This window comes from Mycteria americana, chromosome 22 (assembly GCF_035582795.1).
Source record: "Mycteria americana isolate JAX WOST 10 ecotype Jacksonville Zoo and Gardens chromosome 22, USCA_MyAme_1.0, whole genome shotgun sequence".
Taxonomy (NCBI): domain Eukaryota; kingdom Metazoa; phylum Chordata; class Aves; order Ciconiiformes; family Ciconiidae; genus Mycteria; species Mycteria americana.
In genome coordinates this window covers 1,825,978-1,849,265 of record NC_134386.1, presented here as the reverse complement: position 1 = coordinate 1,849,265, position 23,288 = coordinate 1,825,978, and the positions used below count along the sequence as shown (strand labels likewise).

General features: G+C 59.3%; 1 protein-coding gene, 1 long non-coding RNA gene and 2 other non-coding genes across 5 annotated transcripts in view; 2 read left to right on the top strand and 2 right to left on the bottom strand.

Moving 5' to 3' along the window:
- Positions 1-179, top strand: part of LOC142419787 (uncharacterized) — a 29,131-nt gene extending 28,952 nt beyond the window's left edge. The window contains exon 6 of the long non-coding RNA XR_012778634.1: positions 42-179. This is a non-coding gene — a long non-coding RNA (uncharacterized LOC142419787). The remainder of the gene's footprint in view (positions 1-41) is intronic.
- On the bottom strand, positions 19-19,235 carry PLXDC1 (plexin domain containing 1). 2 transcript variants are annotated; one of them, XM_075523063.1, is made up of 14 exons: positions 19,041-19,235; positions 17,182-17,330; positions 13,829-13,972; positions 13,380-13,449; positions 12,864-12,986; positions 12,363-12,481; positions 12,059-12,158; positions 10,032-10,127; positions 7,882-7,963; positions 5,497-5,557; positions 4,431-4,566; positions 2,749-2,784; positions 1,537-1,587; positions 19-242 (listed from the first exon to the last, which is right to left on the bottom strand). In XM_075523063.1, exons 1-14 carry the CDS (start codon positions 19,111-19,113, stop codon positions 19-21), a joined length of 1,464 nt encoding a protein of 487 aa, XP_075379178.1. In that variant the 5' UTR covers positions 19,114-19,235. The 2 variants fall into 2 exon arrangements, with proteins under 2 accessions (XP_075379178.1, XP_075379177.1); XM_075523062.1 differs by having other exon boundaries at positions 102-242; positions 1,427-1,587.
- Positions 19,236-20,427: 1,192 nt separating this feature from the next.
- Positions 20,428-20,499, bottom strand: TRNAC-GCA (transfer RNA cysteine (anticodon GCA)). Its single transcript has one exon. It is a non-coding gene; the product is annotated as a tRNA-Cys (tRNA).
- Positions 20,500-22,806: 2,307 nt separating this feature from the next.
- On the top strand, positions 22,807-22,897 carry TRNAI-UAU (transfer RNA isoleucine (anticodon UAU)). The gene is given in 2 exon segments: positions 22,807-22,844; positions 22,862-22,897. It is a non-coding gene; the product is annotated as a tRNA-Ile (tRNA).
- Positions 22,898-23,288: the final 391 nt, after the last annotated feature.

The following is a 23,288-nucleotide window of genomic DNA, read 5'->3' as shown; positions in this document are numbered from 1 at the left end:
CCATTGGGTCTTTTTCCTCTACTTGCTGTTTCTTTTCCAAGAGGGGAAAGACTTTGCAATAGAATAACAGAAGACTCCAACACTTGAGACATGGGAGGTTCGAGACGCAGGGGGAGAAGCGCTCAGCACTGTTCTGCTTCGACAAAGCCCTCCTTCTCCTGGCTGGCCGGCTCCACCTCTGAGTACGTTGCATGGTTGGTGTGATTTCGGAATTTCATGGCAGGCCAGTGATGTGGCCTTCGCTGTGGACAGAAACAAAGATCCATCAGAAGCTATGACAGAGCCTTTCACGCCAAGCCTGCAGGGAAATTGGAAACTTGATCCTGAAACAAACACAATGCTGTCTTTGTGAAAGTTTGACTTTTTATTAATAAAAAGAAATTTTTAAAAATCGCTTCCTGCTTAAAAGAGTTCATTACAATGCATCGATCTCACTGAGCTGACCCACTAATAAGGTTAAAATGGGGAGTGGGAAGGAAATGGAAATTTTAAGTGGCATCTCACATCAGCCTCAGAACAAGGGTGGCCTGTGCAGCCGAGGACGGCCACAGGCTTCCCGTGCAACCACGTACACGTCAGCTCGGTGTCTCCTCTCTATCTGCAAAATGGGGACAAGTGCATTGCCCCTTCTCAGCCGGGTGTAGATAAATGCATCAAACATTGCCAAGTGCTCAGGTACTAAACTGGTAGAGGCCATGTAGATCAATTCTCTGAAGCCTGTCTCTGCAAACAGGACAGATGGAGGAAAGACAAGTGCTCTAGGAAAAAGCCAGCGAGTGATAAGGAAAGGCTGAGGGCTAAGTGTTGCTCACTCCCTCCGCAGCAGCTCCTATGCCAGGATTCAGCCCACTTCTGACTGCCTCGGGATCCTACACCAAGCGGTCTTCTGGCTTTTAACAGCAGATGGAGATTGTTGGACCCCCTATCTTTCTGAGAATTAAAATCTCCATTTAGAACATTCACACCACCACTTACACAGTAGCTGATGGCATGACATCTATCAGTAAAGTCTGACAATTTTAGTCAACAAAATCCAGCTGGGCAATTCAAAAGGCAGCGATCTCAATTATGTCATAGCTCCAACTGAGCCCTCCAACCAGGCTGCGTGTCGACTGCTCATGCAAGCAGGTGGAAGAGTCTAACGTTGCATGGGGGAAAAAAAAAAAAGGCAATGTGTGAAAGGGAGCATGTGAAAAGGAGCAAAATAAAACAGTGTGGGAGGGAGAGAGCCTAAGTTTAAAACATCATCAACTGGAGGTTGGGAGATTAGCTGTGACTGTAGGACCATGAAAAGAAAGTCAGATATGAACTCTGTCAAAGTTCCTCTCTCCTATTCTCTTTGCTCCCTGCTCTCCTCTAGAAGTTTAGGATTTGTGTTGGTAGCAGAGGAAGAGAAAACCAGCCAGGGATAAGGTTCTCCACTCACTTCAATGAAGAACAGGGCAGCGTTGGAGGTGGGGTGGCTGTTGATGTAAATTCCAGCAAGGATAATAGCTGCGATGAGCAACACAGCCAGAACGATCCCCACGATAGTACCTGTGTGAATCGGGGCACCTGCTTTCTTGGAAGGAAGGCTGCTTCCCACACCTGCAAAAAAGGATTCAATTGAGTCTTGAACTGTGCTAAGACCTCGGTAAAAGAAAGGACAGAAAAGAAAAGCAAGGCAAGACCTTTCAGAGCTCTGCACCTACGACTGAGCGGCTTAGCCTGCTACTGTCAGGCTCAGCAAGAGGGGAAGAGGCACCAGAGAGTTGTCTGAGCTCCAGCATCCCTTTCGGATGATAGCGGTAGCTGGTTTGAGAGAAGATTAAACCACCACCAGGCAGTAACCCCCCGTCCAATCCATATTCTTTATATATTGGCTGCTCATTCTGATAGAAAGCCATTAGCCATATGCTGAGTGGGGTCCTCAGTGTGTCTTACCCACAGCCCTCCAGCTTGCCCTCGGTCCTCGGCTATGAATATGCAATTGCACAGAGCTACAGAGGGTGTATGTGGCATATATTAACAGTGACATTACCAGCCATTTGGGGAGCAGTTTGGCCGAAACTGGGAAGAGCATGCATTTCAAAGGCCCCATGCCTGCAAAGGAACTGAGTCTGCACCCAGTTTAGCCAGTTTAACTTCCCTGAGCTGCTTTCAGGTAAGAGGGATGGGCTTGTAGTTTGCATACAGCTGCAGTCCTTACAAACCTGACATCAGGCAGAGAGGGCTCGGATCCTTCCCATACTCTGAAATTAGTAAGAGCATTACAGCAACAGTTTGGTTCCCTGCCCCTGGGGCTACCAAACAAACTGAGACTGAGAACGGATTCATGGGAACAGAGACGAAAAAGGCAGAGCTGGGCTAAGGACACTTTTTAAATTTGGATTTTACACTGCTCTTTGGCACAGCTGGGGAAATTCAAAAGAAAAAAAAAGGACTTTGTGTCTCTGCAAAAACTGCAAAGAAAGGGAATTACACGGAAAGAGAAAACTCATCTTCTTAGTTTCCACAGCAGGACTAAGTGGGAAAAGCAGACAAACAGCATCAGGGTAAAACAGATTGATCCCGACTCTCACTTTTCACTACCTGAATGATATTAATCAGGGTAAGGACAATAGGAGTCTTATCTCGATTACATCCCTCCAATCTCAGTTTCACCTGTCCACTCCGCTGACTGATCGCAACTCCCCGGTGCATTTGATTTCAGTGTAACATGTTTTCACTCGGAACGACTGTGAGCAGGCAGAGAGATTAAGGGCTTACCTTCACTTCCTGCATACTGATTGAGCTTCGTATCATCTAAAAGAAGAAAACAAAGGCAAAAAAATAAAGTTAGGAGCCTTCTGTGATATTCTGCATGCTTCCCACCCGCTTTCATCCCTCTGTAACGGGGCTGCTGACAGAACACACCTCCTGCATGGCACGTCCGTGGCCAGTGACAGTTTTAAACCTCTGAGTTGGGTGGAAGAGGAAGGCACCCAGAAAACAACAACAGTGAAAGCATACGGTTTATGGTTTGTGGTCTTCCTTCACAAAAGTGGCACCTAGAGCACAAACATCTGAGGAAACTAGTCTTTAAATATGCTCAGTGTGGAAAACAGAACAATAAGTGAATGCTGGATGGGGCCCCAGCCCTTGTGGGTGTCTGTGTTCAGACTACGGCATTTGCAGCACTACACTGCTAATACATCCCAATTAAATCAATGGGATGTTACGCTGCAGATGTCTTCCATGGGGGCCCAGAATCCAATTCCATTCTTCATCTCATTCTGGAAGAACCAGGGTATGTTGTCCAAGGCTTTACGTCTCGATGGTCTTCACATGATCACCCTCGTGAGTCCAGCTGAAATCCTGATCCAGAATTCTTACTGCTTGGCTTACGCGTTTGCTAGCTGCAGCGCTGACACATGACCAGCGAGTCAGACACGTTCACAAACATCTCCACGAGCAGAGCCAGCGAGCTGGGCTGGCTGGGGAGGATGCAGAGGGGTGGGTCCACGCCTTTGCTTTGCTTGTTCCTTTGCTGTGCTTCTCCAGATAAAGTTCGCTGCCTGATGCAGCTGGCTGTTTGTTTCCTTCCAAGATTACAAATTAACTTCATGCTTGACTATATCACAGAAAGCCTCTTGTTCTTTTTCCAAGAATTGGCGATGAGTTGGAAAATAATCTCAGTGGTGGTGCTACACTCCCCCTTCCTTTAATTGCTCCTTTCAAAGTCAACTCTGTCAGCCAGGCGCTCCGTTCCTCCCCCCAACTCCTTCCCATTGCTGAAGGACAATTACTAATGTTCCTTTCTATTTATTCCAATTAGCAGTTTGCGTTAGGGACTATTAAGCAGCAAAATTGAAGTGATACCTGCCGCTAGGATCTGAGGAGCCAGCCCTGTGTTAATAGGATTATCAAGCTTTAGAACATGGGTGTCTCGAGGGAAACTCGGGTCCTTATGTGGAGCTTTCCTATGCTGGAACGAACACCGTTCCTGAGCAGAGGGCAATCACAAGCCTGTGCTGTGTTATTGCCAGTCTGAGAGCACTGGCAGCCCTGAGCCACCAGCTAGGACCACGCACATTAAAAGCATGAGCCCCTATATACAGTATTAACTTCTGTTATGATGCTGGGGAGTCTGTCCACCGGGGACTAGTTGCTTCTTGACCTTCACAAATGCTTAAAAAGGCTGCGATGCAACGGTAAAACTCTTCCCACCGGAGGGTTTCATCTCTCCCCTTACCACATCGCTCCGAGTCTCACCTCTCAGGCTGCCCTTCCTTCTCCTTTCCACTGCCTCCTGTACTCACCCCTGCCCTTGTGCTTCAAAGACAGGTTTGTTATTGTATTTATTTAGATATGAATTGGTTTTATGAGGCATCGGAGTGAAAGACCTCTCCAGGGATAAGCATCGAGGATGGGGTGTCCCTGCCGCAGCTGCTCACCCCACCTGCCCCTACCTTCTGTAGTGAGGCTGTCAATGAAGAGCGAGGACGTGGAGGTGGCGACGTCCTCATCCAGCGGTGAGAAAGAGCTGTCAGGAGGTGCTGAGTAGCGGTCGCCTTCTGCTAAATCCTCGCAGGTCTTCTCATCTGACTGGAAAGAAAATGAAGAACAGCCACTTTTCCTAGCTCTCTTCCAGCAAGAGTGCCAGGGAGGCAGTGGTGAGGACTGTGCTTCCCAGGCTTAGGGCTGCCGAGCCCCTGGGGTTCAAACGCTGGAGTGGAAGCAGGGGACATGGTCCAGAAATGCCAGAAGAAGTAAAGGGGGGCGGGGGGGTGACCTGGAGGTTGGAGAAGAGGAGGAAAAGTTTGGGAACCACTTAAGTAGGACAAATGACAATGATCTGGCAAGGTCCTACAGTCTGACCTTCCGGCATCACTGAACGACCTTACATAGGTCCTGTGACCTCCTTTTCCCTCATTCAACCCTCGGTTAACAGGGAACAAAGCTGAGTTTTCAGTGGGGGGAAAAAAAACCCAACAAAAGTACCCAAAGCAGAACCAGATGTTTCGTTAGAGCTGATCTTTCTGAGACAAAGAAACTAGTTCATCCAATGTGGAGATAATTGTGCTAACAAGGACCAAAAAAAACCCCACAAGGACTAATTTCTTCATGCTTGAGAGTAAGGAAGAGTCATGCTTCAGAAAGTGAAGGAAAAAATATCCCAGTGTACTCAAATTGCACCATTTGGTAACTTAGAGAGGTCGCTGCGTCTTTACTGAACATCCAGCACCAACCAGCACAGAAACAAGACACCAGCAAGGGAAAGACGGGTAACACTGGATTAGATGGACCATCTTTTAACTATCCCGATAGAGACATCCTCTGATAAGTGGATCAGTGGTCCTGCTGTAACGGGAAAGGGATATCTAAAGGGATATTCAGTCTGTTCCAGAACAGTACGGGCCAAGTGGCGCCGAGAGTGAATTTTTTGAGCTGGGATACGGCCATTGTTTTTTTTCTGTAGTTCAGCATCATTCCTAGCAGAGGACCTAAGAGAAGTGATTCTTCTCTCAGTCTCACCTTCTGGCCACAGCCGTAGGACAGCCACTCCTCACGGTATCGGTCAAAGCCGCTGGAACATCTGCGGAGAAAAGCAGTATTAACCTGTGGCAGAGGAATTCCCGAGAGACACAGCAACAATAATGCTCATTTGCCCGCTCTAAGTGGGTGGCATTGCTAATGATTTCTAAACTGCCTAAGAGTCCCAAACGCTGCCCTGACGGGCGCTGTGTACAGATACTTGGACAAACAAATATCTGAGGACTGGAAAGAGTGTATACAAGTTGGTCTCCAAAGACATGGGGTTTCCAGTACAGCTGTGCTGGAAGGACCCGAATGTTCCTATTCACAGAGGAGGAAAAGGGTCAACACCGCTTCTCCAAGGGAAACGGAGAAGCAGAGAAATAGGAAAAATATATAGACTGAGTTTGAATTTCCATTCCCTGGACTCTGTGCCAGGGCAAGGCCATGATCTCCATGAGGGTTTTTTTTTCCAGCAACATCTGCACAGGAAAAACACATTAAAGAAATTACAAACAGCATCAGGAAAGCACCGGCTAGAGAAATCTCTACAGAAACAGAGGGAATGAAATAGCACTCTGACCTTTGGAAAGTCTCCGAGGACTACCAAAATATGAATCAGCTCACACAAGCACTAATTTACCCAACTACCAACCACTAAAAGAGGAGAAGCCACAAAACTCCAAGTCCTGCTGAGTCACTGAGATCTTTGCTTAAAGTACAGTTCCTGCAACGATTACAGGCTCGGCAAAAGCAAAACTACAAACTCCACTGTCCAGAAGAGAGCTAAGAGGACTCGGGTTAAATCACTGAGCTGGACTCAGGATACAAGTTCAAACCCTGGAAGCCACCCTACCAACTTCCTTAGGAAAGATCATGTTGGCTTTGCAAAACCAACGTGGTTGAAAGCCAACAAGATAGCGGTAGGCTTGCTCTAGCCTGCAGTTTCCGCCACGCCTGCCATTTGTACTTTCCATTTGTAACCTAAGCTCTTCAGGACCGAGCTGCCGATACGCAGTTACGGCTGCAGGGAACACGGCTTTTAGCCAACACATCAAGAAGTCACCGTACTATAAGTGATAAGAGCAAACATCAGCAACAGCAACTTGGATTTTGGAAGATCGGGTTTGCAAACGCTGTGAATTTGGAATAAGAAGAATGACGAAGTCCTTGAACCCTGGGGTTTCAGCCCAAACAAGATCCAGACTAAGCCACTGTATCCTCGGCTTGGTTCTGCTACCAAAGCCGCATCTGGTTTCATGCATCTCTCTCAGCTGCGAGAACATAATATTCTCTGATCTGAAGCAACTGCCACTGAAAAATTATGTTCCCCTGTCTCAGGTTGTATTCCAGCCCACTGAAAGGCAGTGAATCAACGCTGATTTATAGGGTTGCTTTGCTGATGTCTCAGGATCTTTCCCTGTCCCAGCTGCCCTGCTCATACCTTGCTGAAATTGCTGCGTGTAAGGAAAGGGTGCAAGTCTTGAGCGTAGCGAGAGAAGGGCTACAGAAAGGAGGAGTGAAGGTGTCCTGCGAGCGATGCCGGGGCGAGCCGAGGCTGCCCTTGCAGGAGGGGGCTGGGAAGGGGGCCAGCCAGCGTGCCTTCCTGGGAGAGCCGGGCATTTCCCAAGCGCGGCTGTCCCCGTGCCGCGTGTGAGGATCTGTGTTATTGGGTCCTCTCCCCTGCCACTAGCTCTAAATAAATATTTCAGCAAAATCTCATTAAACTCTCTCATGCTCCGTATCGCGCTGCGTGAGCTGAAGGAGAGCACGGAGCAGGACTGCTGCACGGCTGGGACTGCAGCGGGGCCAGCCCCGTCCCCCCAGATCCTCTGTTTACCCCCAAAAAAGCAGCAAGTGTCCCCCATCCTCATTGTGTCTCAAAGAGGGCCTGTCCCCCATAGCTGGGGGGCTGATGAGCATCCCCAGCTCCGTGACCTACCTGCTGTCCTTCAGACTTGAGCGTGTCCCAGCCTCCCTGCCCTGCACTTCTGTCTGAAATCACAGCCTAAGTCAGGACAAGTTTTCCCCCATGTTTAAGCTCACTGAAAAAAATGTGAGTCTTGCTTCTGGCCTCAACTTGTTCCAGCTGCTGCAGCCAAACGTTAGGACCAAGAACCCCAGCCTTGGGAAACATCTCCTTGCAATGGCTTGTAACCGGAGATCAGATCACCTCTTAACCATGGCTATGAGATTATAAGAGCAGCACCCTAACTAAACCAAAAAGCAACAACAACAACAACAAAAAACACAACAAAAAAAGGAAAATAATAATAAAAAAACCAGCAACACTGATACAGGCATCAGACCTGGAGTTGCACTTGCCCTCCCAGCTATAGAAACATTAACAAGAGAAGAGGTGGGAAGGAAACTCATCCCAGCTACCTCTGCAGGACATGACACCAGCTGCAGTTGAAGGTCAGCTCCGAGGTCACACACATTTCACAGCTCTGATGCTGGAGACAAGCTGTAAGAGAGAGAGGAGAGACGTACCAGCGATACGCCAGCATCTGCACGGGCACGAGGGAGCAAGTGCTGAAAGCTGGTGGCATGGGTAGAACCGGCATCAACGGATGAGTCTCTAGCCCAGCCTCTCTCTGCAACGGACCCGCAGGACGAGGCAGCACCTTCCTAGCAGGAGCGGACTCCCAGTCCATCTGTAAACGTCTTCCCGTTCTGTTTAGCTGGGAACTAAAACACATCTGAGACTTACGCCATTTCTTATTGTACAGAGGGTGTTTCTCAGAAGGAAGGAAGCAATACAAAGGTTAACCCTCTGTTGCTATGTCCATGCTAAGTAGTTCTGCAAGAATATCTCCACACTGGAGAGGACCAGCTGCTTGTAGAGTACCATCATTTGCTTGTCACCCTGTCTAAAAAAGATAGCCAAGAGGGCTTGTCTGCAAAAGAAGTCAAGGAAACCAGCAGTTTTAACAAGCCCCTCGGGAGTCCCTGACAGCCCGCAATGGCAGAGCCGAGAGCTGATCTGGTGCTGTGAAATACCAAGTGATGAACGCAGAACACGAGAGGTTCCCGTCCTGCATCAGTGCACAGGATCCTGAAAGGCAGCAGCATCCCCATCCCACCTGGGGTGCCTGGCACACCTCCATCCCGCCCCAGGCACTCCATCACTTCTCCATCCACGGGCTCCCTGTTCTGCCCCTCGCGCTTGAGCAAACGCAGCACTGCTGCGAGCCCAGACCTGGGCTGCCCAGGCTTTTCTGGCGTCCTCCAGTCCTGATCTCTTCCGCTTCCACCCTGAGCTTTTCCCGAGCAGACTGCCATGCGGAGGCAGTGAGCAAGCAAGGACCTCTGGAGAAGAGGCAGAGGCTAACCCAGTTCATCCACTTCTGACCCGAATAAGGCTAAAAATGAAACCCCCAGAAGAAAAAGTGGAGTCTAGTTCTCTCTAGCTCTGTGGCTCCTCTGAAGATACTGCTCTCCGCTACCCTAGCTGCTGTGGAAAAACAAAATAACAAGTCTTAAGCAGAAAAAAAATTATTGCAGAATGCTTATTTATGATCTGCTTTGCAGTAACCCTGCCTGCTGTTAAAATTGTCATAAAATACCCTGGGGAGACCATTTAAATGCATAACCTTGGTATCTTCGTGACAGATTTACTCTCCGCTCTGTATTTACGGACTGCGTGACAACTTTCCCTCGTGCGCATGTGCCCTTGGATCTGAACACTAAAAATGTATCTATTTAACAGGATCCTTAAGAAATTTCATCTGAGCGTGGAGGCGAAGAAAATGTCTTGTAGACAGACCTGAAGTGAACCAATGTCCAGCAAAATTAGCTGCAGCTTATGGAGCAAAGAGAAGGAATTTCAGCAGCTGGACAGGCGGGAAGAGCTGTCAATAAGTGCAGGAAATAAGGAATCAAAGTACCGGGGCAAGAGGGGATCTGCTGGTGAGCAACAAGAGCCATCGACTCAGCTGCGCACAAGGAAGGTGCTGGCAGAGCAGCACGGGGCGCAGCTTGGGACCATAGCATGTCGCTCCCAGGGACGTCGTGGCTCTCGTCACTTAGCTGGGGAGCGCTGAGCAAACCAGGTAAGGTGTAATTGCCTGCAGATCCCTCCTTTGTCAGCTTCTCCCATGCCAGCTGAGCTTTGCTGCATCCCAGGCTCCCCGTCTCAGCTACGGCGCAGCCAGGCTGGCACGGGCGTGGGATTTGCTGTTGGCTGAGGTTGACTCTGAGCTGATAAATCCAGACAGGGCTGTACATATGAGATGTTCAGCGACAGCCACGCGCAGACCTTCTCACAAAGGCAGAACGACTGGGGAACCCCAGAGCAGGGGCGAGCTGTGCCCTGGCCGATAGCCCACCCTCCCTCCACGGCTCCGGTGCACAGTAGGATCCCAGCCATCGGGTGATGGATGGCAGCCACACACCCTTCCAGTACCCACTGAACCTTCCTCCTCCAGCCTTGGCTTCCTCTTTGTCTGTAAATAGGAGGCTGTTGTAGTTGCTGGGTGAAACTACGGGAGGGAAACACGCTCCGGGGCACCACGCCAGCCTGTCCGACTTACTGGGCAGCGGGGTGAACTCCACAGCTGACATGTTGGTGATCTTGCTGGTGTCCAGCTCCACGCGGTGATATTCGTAGATGGTCCGACGGCGGGACTCTGAAACACGGAGCCTTGGCTTTCGACCGGGCATAAACCCACCCTGCACACCCTTCCCCATCCTGCAAAGGGGGTTACCCCACGCGTGAATCCCAGCGCATGCGGGGAAAGCTTGTGGGGCTGCTGCTGAATCCTGGCTGAAAGGCAAAGGTGGCCCCAAGCCTTGGGGTCATTCCTGTGGGAGAGGACAGTGTACGGAGCTGCAGGAGAAGCAATGCAGGAGGTGCTGGGGGGGGAGGAGGGGTGTCAGGGCACAGATCTCCTCTTCCCTGTTTTGCTAGAAGGAGCTTGGAGCTCTCTGTCCCCCTCTCCCCGACCAAAGACTCCCGAGATGGATGTGGTCCAGTCCTGCATCGCTCTAAACAAACACGAAGCTGCACAACACATTGCTCGTCAGTGACTCACGGGGCTGCGAGCCTCCCCCGTGTGCAGCGCTCGCCCGGAGCTCCGCACCGCACCCCAGGCTCCCGCTCTGCAGCCTCCTTCCCCCCCAAAGCCTCTTCCTTCCCCCATCTCCCTCATGCCTTGCCTCCTTCCTTCTCTCGCCCCTTCAGCCCGGGGGGCCAGAGGGGTCTATCCTGGATTCAGGCTTCTCCCAAATTTTCTCCCAGCCTCTGCCGCTAATTCACATGGTGACACCAGCCAAGATGCTTCTCTGGCTTTGTGCCCCTGCAAGGATAATCAGACCTGTCCTTCCACCATGGCTGTGGCTCCTCGCTGCTCTGCTCCACACTTGGAGACCAGCAGATGAGCAGGACAACATGCTTGCTCCTCCCACCTCCTCCTCTCCTTCCCTTCAAGACTTGTTTCTTCACCTCATTAGGTTTTTTCGTACCCAGTTCCTGCATTTCTTCTCCACCTGCTTCCCCTCACACCCCCAGGGCAGGCAGGAGGTACAGGCAGGGGTCAGCAAGCCCATGGGGATGGAGGGCACCAGCCTGGCAAGGGGCCGGCTGGCGGGGCGGGGAGGGAGGCACCATCCAGCCTGGCCGAGGTTTTTACACAAACTGTTGTAAACGGGTAATAAATGAGGGCCAGATGGCAGGCTCCATAAATAACGAGGAAAAGCAACCGCGCCGCGTGCAGCGCGGGGAGGCAGGAGCGAGGTTGGGTTCCTCATGACAAGAGGGGATGGGAGAGGCTGGAAGAGCCTTTCTCATCCCCTTTCGGTGAGCTCACCCCGTGCCTGCAGCTCACGGCACGCGTGGAATAAGCATGCGGACACGTATGTAGTCATCCCCATGTCCGGCCAACAGAGGTGCAGATCCCAGCCCTGCCCGCAGCAGCCATGCAGCCACGCTACGCATCCAAGGACAGCCCAGAGCAGCAGTGGTGCGGCTCGTAGGCTCCCCTAAACCCCCATGCCTATAGGAACGAAGCAGCCAGCACCCCCCGAGCCTCTCGTCCATCTGCGACAGTCTCATTTGCAACCGTTCTTCCCCTCCTCCTCATCAGCTGGAAATCAGGAAAGCGATAGCTTGGCTGCTCGCAGTGATTCTGAACACACTGGGCGAGAAGCACGAAGCCCTTTTGCCTGCAGCACGTTGCCAAAGCACGCAGCGTTCGTGGGCTGGGGCCGCGCTGACCCGCGGCGGCCACCCAGAGCACGAGGCTGCGCGATGGTCTTGGCCACGGAGAGACGCACCCCGAGAGAGATACACCCCGAGGGAGAGGCACCAGGGGACGTGGGACACGAGGGGCATCCGTGCAGCCGAGCCCTGACACATCCTCACGCTCCTTTGCTCCCCGCCACGGATCCAAGCAGTGCATCCTCGTGTCCTGAAGTGCCCAAAGATGAGGACGTCTCGCCTCTCCTTCCCCGTCTGCCCCCTCTCCCATCCATGATGCCAGCGGAGCCTCCCAAGGGAGGGATCAGCCGCTCCCCTGCCCCAGCAGCTGCCTCCCCCAATTCCTCAAGCGCAGCGACTCACCAGGCACATCGGGAGATGGGTTGAGGATCATGAAGGCATCGGAGAGGCCAGCTTTCACGGGGTGCTGGGTGGCACTGATCTGTAGGACCGGCACGGGGATCTGCAGCCAGGGAGAGAGGGCGTGATGGACCCCAGCCCTGCCCAGGCTCCTGGTGCTGCTGCAGAGCTCTCCAGTGCTTTGGTGGCACTGGGAATGCCCAGACCCAGCGTGTGAACGGTTATAATACCAGATCTCCTCCCAGACCCACAGGGATCCCCCACAGGGACCCTCCTGCCGTGCCTTCCCAGCAGAAACATCCCTCACCTCCTTGTACCCAAAGACAATTCTCCCGGTGCTGTGCAGGGCCACCTGGAAGGTGAAGCTGCCCATGTCCTCCTTTCCCTGAAGATAGACCTTGTCCCACTGCACCACAAAAACTGTCCCTGGGGGAGAGACCAGAGCGGATCAGTCCTCTCACCTCTCCTCGCCGCACCTCTCAACAGCCTGACCGGTCCTCTCCTGCCGGTGAAGCTCCAAGTCATCTCATCCCCCAATCCCCAGCACATCACTGAGCAGACCCGTGAACAAACCCCTGCCAAACGTCCCAGCCGCCCCTACCCAAAGCACCCCCGGGTGCTGAACAGCCCCTGCTGCCCTGGGCTCCCCTTCCCCACACCCTCACCTGCCTCTGGCCCCTCCATTTGCTCCAGAGAGCTGAGCTTTGCCCACTTTTACAAGGAAGGAGCGGGCAGCCGTGCTGCCTGCTGCTCCACACGCATGGCAGCTGCCGTGGCTTGCACGGGCGCCGGCCGGAGCAGGGCTCACCGTTGTCCAAGTACTGGACGGTGGAGTTGCGGGAGTAGCTGGGGTTGAAGTTGGCCATGAGGGGTGCGACGTACTGCGTGGCCGTGAGCATCCGGTGGATGACGTCCCCCATGAAGAGAAAACCTGAGCGAGCAGAGGAGGGTGAAGCAGCGCACGCTCCCCTCCACCGTCCTGGGACGCTCGTTCCGTCTTTCTGACCTCCCACCACCCTGCCCCTGCTCACCCATCCCTTTTTTTACCCCCAGCTTGGCTTTCCTCCAAGCCTGCGTGACCCCCCCCCCCCCCCGCATCCCCTCAACAGCTGCAGAAACCGAGGCACCAGCAGCACCCCAGTCCCTGGGCACCGGCAGCAGGGCAGGGGTTAGACTTGGGGTGGAGGGAGAAAGCTAGAAGGGCTGCAGCCCCTTCTCTGTCTGAGCTTCCCGGGCTCTGGGACGTGGGGGGGACGTTAAGAGCCAGCCCCAGAACCGTGTCCAACCCTCCCACCACGGGAATGCCCGTCCCATCCCGACTCACCGCCCGTCGCTATCGTGACCTGCCGCAGGAGGTGGCCGTAGAAGGGGAAGTCAAAGGAGAGGACGATTCTCTGCGGGAGGGAGCCGGGGTGAGAACTGCGTTCAGCCCTTGGAAAAACGCCTGCTGGGGATGCGGGGGGACGGGCCCGTGCCCACCGGCACCGGCTCTGCCCTGGCTTGGAGCAAGCTCCCGGGGCCAGTGCACGGAGGGGTGGGAGAGGGATGGGAGCAGGAGTCCTGTGGGTGCCCGGTCCCCACATCTCATCCCCTTCAGCCCTGGACTGGGGCTGGGGGAGACCAAACGCTTCCCAAGCCTTGGTCTCTACCAGGCTGTCACAGGGAGGTGGAGGGGCTGCTGCTGCCCCGGGAGAGGTGCCACCGGCAGGAAATCCCTGCTGGGAGAGGAGACCCGGGGACACCCTCGGCTGCAGAACAGCCCCGTGGGCTCACCGAGGCCTGCCGGTGCGTGTTGGAGAGGATCCCGTGGATCTTCACTTGGCTCCTGTTGGCCGCTGCCATGTCCACCCACAGCCCCCTCAGGCGGGCGTCCCCCGGCCCGTAGATCCGCGACACGTAGTAGCTGTGGTTGTCCTCCTGCAGCCGGGGAGGGACAGGGTGACAGGGGACGGTGTTACCCAGCTTGCTCCGTGGAGATGCAAACCCCAACCATGGCTCACAGCAGCCGGGACAGCCAGCGGGAGGCCGACCCCCATCTCGGCACAAAGCAGCAATAGAAGCAGCACAGAAAAACCCCGTGCGAAGCCAGCAAAGGATGCTGAGCAGTTGGAGAAGGTGCAGAGAAGACCCACGAGACCGATCGAGTGCAGAGAGGACGGGCTGGCTGGCTGGCGAGAGACGTGACTCACGAGAGACTTCAGCAGATGCAACCTTTCCGGGAAGAAACTATCCTGCTCTAGAGCCAGTGCCTGGAAGTTACGGCTGAAGTGACCTCTAGAAACGAAGCAAACAACTGGAGACGTGGAAGCCCAGAGGAAATGATTAACCTTGGAACAGGCAGCTCAGGGAAGGCAGCCGAGCCGCTGCAGCCAGCCCAGCGGGAGCGAGGGGCTGAGGATGGGGGACGTGGCGGGGGAGCGGGGCTCTGCGGGGCACGGGCTGCTCTCCTGGGTGACATCCCTGGAGCGTGGGATGGGGCATGGTTCTGTGTGAGCGGTCAGATCCCTTTGCTATTCTCACACAGAGCAAGACCCACACAGAGGGACCCTGGGCATCAACCCCCAGCCTTCCCAAGCCACCAGCAGCACCCCAGGCTCCCCGAGCCTCCTCTCCCTGGCCGACCGGAGCGTGGACCACGCGGCAGCTCTGCCAAAAGCCATCTCAAACCGACCAGGGATCTATTGAAGGACGCACATCCCGGCTGCGGACCTGCACGTGGCTCTGTGGCAGCTCCCTGGGGACACTGGCAGAGCGAGTGATTTCCCAGGACGCAGCCAGCCCTGCACAGCCCGGGCCCTGGCCACGCCGGCCCACCGTGCCTCTCCGACGGGCTCCGGCGTGCGGCCGGCCGGGGACACGGCTGGGAGCTGTCGCATGTCAGGGGAGGCCGGTTCACGCCGGGGGGAAGACGGGAAGCGTCTTAATTTTCCTTGGGAAAGTGCCGCCCTGCTGCTCCATGCCGGCGCCTGGCGTGCCGCCACGCTCGCCACTTGTCCCCGTCCGCTGCGCTTCTGCCGCTCAGCCCCTTCTGAGCCCCGGCCCCCCCTCGCCCCCAGCATCTTCCCCCCAGACCCCCTGCCTGTGGCTCCCCCCGCCCCAACTGACGCCGGGACCTGCTCCCAGACCCGCTCCCGCACGCGAGTCCGGGTGCCGGAGGCAGGGAAGGACCCCCCAGCCCAGGATTTAACAGGTTGGAGGGGGTAAAAAAAGAGAAAGCAAAGCCCCCCTGCTTGGAACAGCCCTGTGCTATTCCCCAGAGAGGTACTGCAGGTCTGCGGGAGTCGTAACGAATAAAGTGCTATTAGAAAAATCCTGTAACGTGTAATTTTGTCTGCTTCAGCAGAGTTCAGGGAAAGCCATTGCGCTCTGCCTGCTGTGTAAGCCCTGCCTGCAAGGAAAGCTTTCCTAGCTCTTAGCAATTACAGCCCCTTCCCCCTCCCGGAGCTCGGAGGGACTGCTGCAGCCCAGAGTCCTCCCTTCCCTATGGATGGGGAAACTGAGGCACGGGGAAGGCTGTGTCAGTACCTGCTGCACCCCAGCACACACCGCCGACGCAAAGGCTTTGGAAGCCCCTGGGTCGCAGGGACAGGCCAGCTCTGGGTGACAAATGACAAAACCTCCCGTGCCCTTGTCCCCGCCTGTGCCTTCCCAATGTGTTCCCAATAAACCGGGGGGAAATAAGCAGGGCCGGGAGCGTGGAGGAGCTGGCTGCCGAGCTCCTGACCTCACCGCTGACTCATTAGGACGTCCTAGTCCGTCACCTTGCTTTGGTTACGGCAGGAATTAAGAGAGGGGAGGTTTTGGACACACGACCAAGCGGAGAGCGCAGCTGCCGTGGGGCAGAGCTCAGGGAGGGACAGCGGCGATGCCCGGCATCACACCCCTCTTCATCCTTTGGGTCCAGAGCTGCCCCTCTGCACCCCAAACCTGGAACATTTTTGGGGGAAAGAGGGGAAACCCCTCCAGACCCCAGGCTGGCACCTCCCGAGGTAGGATCACACCTTCTGCGGGTCAGACATGGCAAGATACAGCGACGTGCAGGGGAGCAGCGTCCCTGACCTTGAACATGGCTCCGCTCCCAGGGGGGACGCTCCTCGCCCCCGACACTGCCGAGCCCCAGGAAATTGCTGCCTTTTCCTCCTAGGAACCACAAGCACCATTGCACCCTCCCTGTGGCTCCCCAGCATCTCCAAATGCCTTGGTGGCCATCGGTGGTTTTGGGCTGGTTTGGGGTTTTTTTTAAACACTTCCACATCAGGGACTGTTCTGGCTCCTGGCCCCTCTCCGTCCCCGATGGTCAACAAGCAAGGCCAAGCTGGAGCTCGAGCAGAGTGGAAACAGCCACAGCTGTTTCTCCCCTGCACGCCATGCCACGGGGGCACTAATACCACCGAATCCACAACCAACTGCCGGCAAAAACACCAGGACAAGTCACCACAGCCTCCACCAGAAACCACCCTCAGCCATGGCCACCCATCCCCATCCCCATCCCCATCCCCATCCCCATCCCCATCCCCATCCCCATCCCCATCCCCATCCCGTCAGAGCTGGGCAAACTCCCCCAGCTGCCAAGGGACCCACAGCCCCGCCACAAATAACCAGGAGCTAATTGAGGGCGGGTAATTAGGCACAGCCGGGATGTGAGAAATGAGTGAGATCTCCCAGGAGGTGACACTGCTGCTGCAGGAGTTTGTTAGCAGTGGTGCAGGCTGCTGCCTTCCCCAGCCGGAGACCCCCCGCTTCCCGCACAACCCCCTCGCCCCGGCACGGCCTCGAGCCCGCTCGGCCCCGATAACCTCGGCAGCATCATCCCCGCTGCACACGTGGCATCGCGGCAAGCGAAGCATCCCCGGGCTGGCCCTGGCGTGCCCCTGGGACCTGGCAGGGCTCACGGGCAGGGATGGCCGCGGGGCTCGGCACAATCCCCAGGGCACGGCTGCCTCTGCACTGGGCCATAATTACCCTCCGGGCTGCCGGGATCCGGCCCCACACATTAAACCAGAGCCAGCATCTCCACCAGCTCCCTGCCCAGCCTGGAAATAGCTCTCTGCGGTCGGGCGCCGGCCGGATCCTGCCTTGGGGCAGGCGGAGGGCAGCCGGCAGCAGCAGCCGGGGCCCTGACTCACCACGATCCGCGTCTCGTTGGCCGGCAGCGTGTCAATGGCCAGGCTGCCCCCCACCAGGTCCTGGCTGATGCGGGTCCCCTCGGTCCCCGGCGAGGTCTCCCGAGCTCTCTGCCGCCCTTCGCCTGCCGCTGGGCTCCCGGGAGGGCGTCCTGGGGGGGCACAGGGATGGGTCAGTGGGGTCCCACACTGGGAGGGCACCTACCTGCGGGCTGGGATCAGCCCTCTCCCCCAGCAAGGCAGCTTCTGCTTAGGTGACATGAGTTTGGGGGGGTCTCAGCCCTGATAAGCAGCGTCACCGTGATGACAGAGACACAGGGAAGGGCTTCTCGGGTCAGGGATGGCCATGGGGTGCAGGGACGGGTGACAGACACCCATGGCCAGGGAAGGAGAGCTGGGATGGAGGGGTGAAAGGAGGCAGAACACCTACAAACCCCCCCGGCTCTGCACACTCCCCGCACACGCCAGCACACAGGGAGGAGCACGAGGCCCCGGGGATGGGGAAGGTGCGGCTTCAGCAAGGAGGCACCAGCGTGGCCACGTCCTTGATGTCCCCAGCCATCGGTCCCCTCCTCCGGGCTGGTTTGGGGTCTGGGTGCCAGAGCAGACTCCAAGCATCCGTCTCCAAAAGAAACGTGTCCCTCGTCCCCTCCTGCCGCGTCTCTCCCTGCCCAGCTCCAGCCCTGGGGAGGGAGCGGAGGCCAGAAACACGGCACAGTGTCGGAGCCGGGGGATGAAAAAGCCATTTGGGACCAAATCTGCAGAGATTCATGAGATTTCCCGGCAGCTCGGCACGGGCGGAGGCGGTGCGGACGGCACACGCTCGCCCACGGGCAGGGACAGAGCCAGGACGTCTGTCCCCAGCGAGTGGGACAGCAAAAACACCCGGCGGGGCCACAGGCTGTTCCCCTCGCTCTTGGGAGAGGGCTCCCGCCTTCAGCCCGGGGTCCCCTGGGGAGAGGGAGCTAATTGCTGCCTAACGAGCTCCTGGTCCCCTCCTGAGCTGTCCCCAGGGCTGGTTTCTGTCCCCAGTGCCTTCGGGAGGGGAAACTGAGGCAGAGGGGAGCGGGGCTGAGCTGGCAGGAGCAGGCAGCCGGCTGGATGCACCCCACTGCTGACGGACAGGGAAAGGGGCTCTGTGGTTGGGGGTCGTGCTCACCTTCCCGGGGGGCACGGGGGGGCCCCAGCCCCTCACTGCTGCTGGGAGGTTTGAGGTGCCCAGGGAGCAGAGCCTGTCCCGCAGGCAGGGCTCTAACGAGTCCCCTCACATCCCCAAAATCTCGCCGGACGGCTGCGCCCACAGCCAGGCCAGCACCAGCTGTGCCACCGGGCGCCCTGGGTGGGGGAATCCTGGGTGGGGGCATGCCGGCAGCGGGGCTGCAGCCCCCCTCCACCCCAGGGCTGCCTCGCACGGCTGGGGGGGGTCCGGGCACCCCACGGTGCCAGCGCCTTCGCCGCGGAGATGCCAGGGCTGCGGGGGGACGTGGGGCGGGGAGGGGGGACCCCCACGGCAGGTCCCACGCCGCAGGCGGCCGCTATGGGTGCAGCCGGCTGCGGGGTGCAGCGTGACACGCACCTGCACGCCCAGGGGGGCACGAAGACACCCCCAAAGCGCAGCCCGCTCCGGGCAGCGCGGCAGCAGAGGGGCACACGGACGGCCCCGGGCGAGGCGCGACGCATCCCGCTGCCCACGGCCACGCGGGACCGCGGACACAGCAACCCCCGGCGGGGCCCGGGCGGACGCACCGGCCCCCGGGGCCGTGCACGGCGCTGCGCACCCGGGACCCCCCGTGGCCCCGCACTCCCGGCCCCCCCCCCGAGCTGGCCCGCCGCCCCCCGGCCGCGCTCCCCGGCCCCCCTACCTGCGCCCCGCGGGCCCGGCGCGCCCAGCGCCCCGCGCAGCAGGCAGAGCAGGATCAGGCCCCCCCAGAGCATGGTGGGGGCGGCGGGCCCCGCTCGGCCCCGGCTCTGCTGGGGGGGGGGCTCAGCGCCCCGCCATGGGCCGGCACCCCCGGGGAGCCGCGCACGGAGCCGGAGCGGGAGCGGGAGCCGGAGCCCGGGCGGGAACCGGGGGTGGGGCCGGGGGTGGGGCCGGGGGTGGGGCCGGAGCCGGCGGCAGGACCCCCCCCCCCCCCCCCCCCGCCGCGCCCGGGGGGGCTCGGGCAGCGTCCCCCCGTCCCGGGCAGGGCCGGCGGCTGCCCCGAGCCCGCTCTCCCTCCGCTCCCTGGAGGGAAATGGGTCTCCGTGTGCTGAGCCCCCCGCCCCGGCCCCCAGCAAGGCGGGGGGGGACACCAGCGAGGGTGGGGGTCCCGCCGCCCTGTCCTCACTGCGGGCAGCCCGGGGCCGGTGACCCTGCACCGGGCTGCGGGGATGGGGGGGGTGTGTGTTTGCTCGGCCGAGCCCCCCAGCCCCGCGGGGGTACGTGGCCCCCCAAAGCCAGCGCGTGGCCCTGCACGTCCCCACACGCTGCCGTCTAGTGACAAGCAGCCGGAGCGGCGGCAGGACAACCGCAGCCGCCGTGTTTGGGGGTCCGGAGCCCCGTCCCACCCTTCGCCCCCCAGGGTCCCCCCGCAGGGGCCGCGGCTCTGCAGCACAAGCGTTCGTTGCCTTTCCACTCCCCTGGCTTTGCCCTTGGCAGGAGGGGCACGGGTTACTGGGGGGCTGGGGGGCACAGGGTGGGGGGCACAGGGTGGGGGTCCAGCTGGCACCGCAGAGCCCCGGGAGCAGCCCAACGCTCCAGCCCCGTGCTCGGCCAGGCTGCCTTCTGGCCCCACCGTGATGTGGGCGGCTCTTTGGGGGGCTCAGGCTGCACCCCAGCCCCTCCATCCCTGGTACCGGGGAGGTGACTCAGCCCCGGGTGAGGGGGGACCGGGGCACCCCGGGTTGCTGGGGCAGGAGGAGGGTGCAAACACCCGCAGAGATGCGCCGTGTGCCGAGGGCCTGGGGAGCGATGCCGGCCCCCCCAGCCCTGCGCCCCAGCCCGTGGCTGAAGCCGGGGGCTCAGGAGTGGTGTGGGGCCCTGCAGCCCTTCGGCCGCTCTGAACTGAGGAAAGTGGGAGGGGGGGGCACCGCTCTGGGGGTCCCAGCCGGAGAGCTGGATCCGTCCTTCTGCAAGAGGAAGCCCCCGGCAGGAACACCCGAGGCTGCGGGGAGCAGGCGGCAGCGGGACGTGACCTCCCCTCGCTGCCACGGGGGCTGGGGAGCAAATAAAAGGGGAGGAAAAAAGGGGGATCCCCCCAAGAAAGAATAAGGGGGCACCCGGATTTGAACCGGGGACCTCTTGATCTGCAGTCAAATGCTCTACCACTGAGCTATACCCCCGCGGCTGTAGAGGGCCGGAGTGGCTCGGATAGTGGCAGCACGGCACGGCCAGGCCCCACGCACACCCGTGCACGGCCACGCACACCCACCACACACGCGGCTGCAGTGCACACACACACACACACACACACTCTCTCTCTCTCTCTCGCTCATGCACACACGCACCCCCCCATCTCACCTGCCCCACACAGCACACACGCACAGTGTCCCCCCACCCCTGCCTGCGCAGCGGGTGGGGGGCGCAGAGGCAGGACCCGGCCCCCACACTCATCCCAGGCCTCAGCGGTTGCGGGGGGACGTGGTGCCAGCAGCCCCAGAGCCCCACCCGCAGAGAGCGGGACGGAGCCAAGCCCAGAGTTTCCTGCAAAGCCAGGCCCAGGCCGTGCACCCCGCCGCAGGGCTCAGGGGGCTGGGGGAGCGCATGGGCCCCCCCCCCCAGCTGCCGGGGCTGGGGGAGCCCCAGGGCTTTGGGGGAGCAGAGCTGCCATGCAGGGCCTCGGTAGCGCTGGGGGGGATTAGCCGGAGACGGCAGCGACGGGGAGAGCGCCCAGCGGGAGACGGATGGGGGGAGCAGCCGTGATTGTGCCCAAGGAGCAAGGTCAATATTTGCTCCCTAAGCCGCTGTGCAAACGCGTGCGGGGCGAGCGAGGGCGGCGCGCAGGGCCGGATCTGGGTGTCCTGGCCCGCAGCCTGCCCCGGGCACCGGCACCTCCTGGACCGTGGGGAGAAAGGAGGTTTGGGGTCACCCCGGTGCAAGCAGCTGCGGTGGTTTTCCAGCCACCGGTCCACGGTGTCCCCTCACTGAGCTGCCCCGTTTCCATGTGTCACCCATCAGCCTCACCGCCTTCCTTTGTACAGGTGGGGAAACTGAGGCACGAAGGCAAGGGGAATTGCCCAGGGCAGCAGAGTCCCAGAGAGGGAAACCCTGAGGGAGGATGATCTCCTTCCCCGCAGCAGGGCACATCCCTGAAGCCCGAAGGAGGGGAGACCCTGGTGCACCCCGCTTCCAGCGAGCCACCAGCTCCCATCCTGCCCCGGCTGCCCCTGGGGACAAAACCCACCCGGAGCGTTGCCTGCAGCCCCCCGTGCCACAGTCTGGCAACTGGGAACCAGCCCTGGGGTGGCTCTTCCCGCTGCAAAGTGTATTGGAGAGGTCGGGGGGAGCGCAGAGTGGCCCTGGCTTAGCCCCCCCACGTGTTTGGGGACGCGGCGGTGGCATTGTCTGGGGGATCCGCTCAGGGGAAGCCATTTGCGGGTTTGCCCAGCAGTTGCGGTGCCAGCTCAGCCGGGAGATAAGGGCCGGGACACGCAAACACCTCGTTTGCAAAGCGGTTAGGGAAGGTGCAAAGTCCGTCACCCCCCGGAGACCTGTGTGCACAGGGGGTGGCAGATGGGGCATGTGCCAGGGAGCGGGGGGACAAAACACAGGCCAGACGCCAACCGCGTGCCCACCGCTGCCCTTCCTGGGGGTCACAGCGTTTGCCCCCTGCTCTCTCCTTCCGCCTCCCTCTCGTCCCCGCTGCCCACCGCATCCCACTGCCACGGGAAAGGGGGGGACAAACCGGGGAAGCGAAGCCCTCTGTTGCATGGAGCCGCTCGCTGCCTGGCAGGGTGCTGGCACCCATCGCCACCCCGAGCCGTGGGGGGACCCGAGGGACTGGCGGGGACCCAGGGCACCCCGGGCTGCACCCAGGGCTGCACGGGGCCGGCGCTGGAGCCCACCAGGCGCCGGAGCCAGACTGCTCCGAGGGGGCCGTTTACTTTGGGGCTGTTGCACCCAGCGAGGGGAAGGCTGGCAATTATGTTAATCCCTTAACCCCTGATTGCCTCCGCCTTCCCCATTAGGTGGGCAAACATTTTTAGCAGCGGGGGCCAAGATAGGCCGTGGGCTACATATACCCAGCGCCCCAGGCCCGAGCACCCAGTGCCACCCGCCAGCAGCATGCCGATGTCCCCAGCCCTCCTCTGCCTCATCGCCTCGCTCCTGCCCGCTGCCTCCGGCTACCTCTGGGCCTGGATGTACTCCTTGCCCCAGCACCCACCCGACGAAGCCGCGCTGGGCAGAAGCGCCAGCCCGGGGGACAACGTGGAGGAGGTGAGCGGTGGGTGCTCCCCCCCCCCGCCCCGGGTCCCTGGGGGAGAGGGGGGGGGGGTGGGGTGTGTGCGCTCGCAGCGTGGGGTTGCAGCAGGGTGGGAGCAGAATTTGCAGCTGGGGGTGCAGCCGGGGCGGGGACGGGGGCGAGAGCCGGGGCCGGGGGCGGGCGGCGGGGCCGGGAGGGAGCGCGGGCGCGGCGGGCGGCGCCGGGCGCTCCAGTGGCGCAATCGGTCAGCGCGCGGTACTTATAGGGCAGTACGCGGAGCAATGCCGAGGTTGTGAGTTCGAGCCTCACCTGGAGCAGGACTTTTACGGGCTCCGGTGGCTACACCGTCCCCACCCGCCGGGTTCTCTTTTCCTGAGAGAAAAACCCTGGAGCCGCAGCGGGGGGGTTTCCCGCAGGGATGGGTCTCCCATCCCCGCTGTGGCCCAGCCTGGCCGAGCGCTGCTGAGCTGCTCCCGGCCTTTGCCCCCCCCCCCCAAAACGCTCCCACGCGCAGCCCTGCTGTGCTTTGTAACGTGCAAACGGACAGGTTTTGCCCCAGGCTCTGCTGTTTCTGGCCTGTCCCAGGGTCGGGGATGGGGTGAGGGATGGGGTCCGGTCCCCTGACGTGCTGCGTCCCCCCGCGCAGGTGACGGCGTGCAGCCCGGCCAGCCCCTGCACCCACGGGCACTTCTGCGACGAGCACTTCGG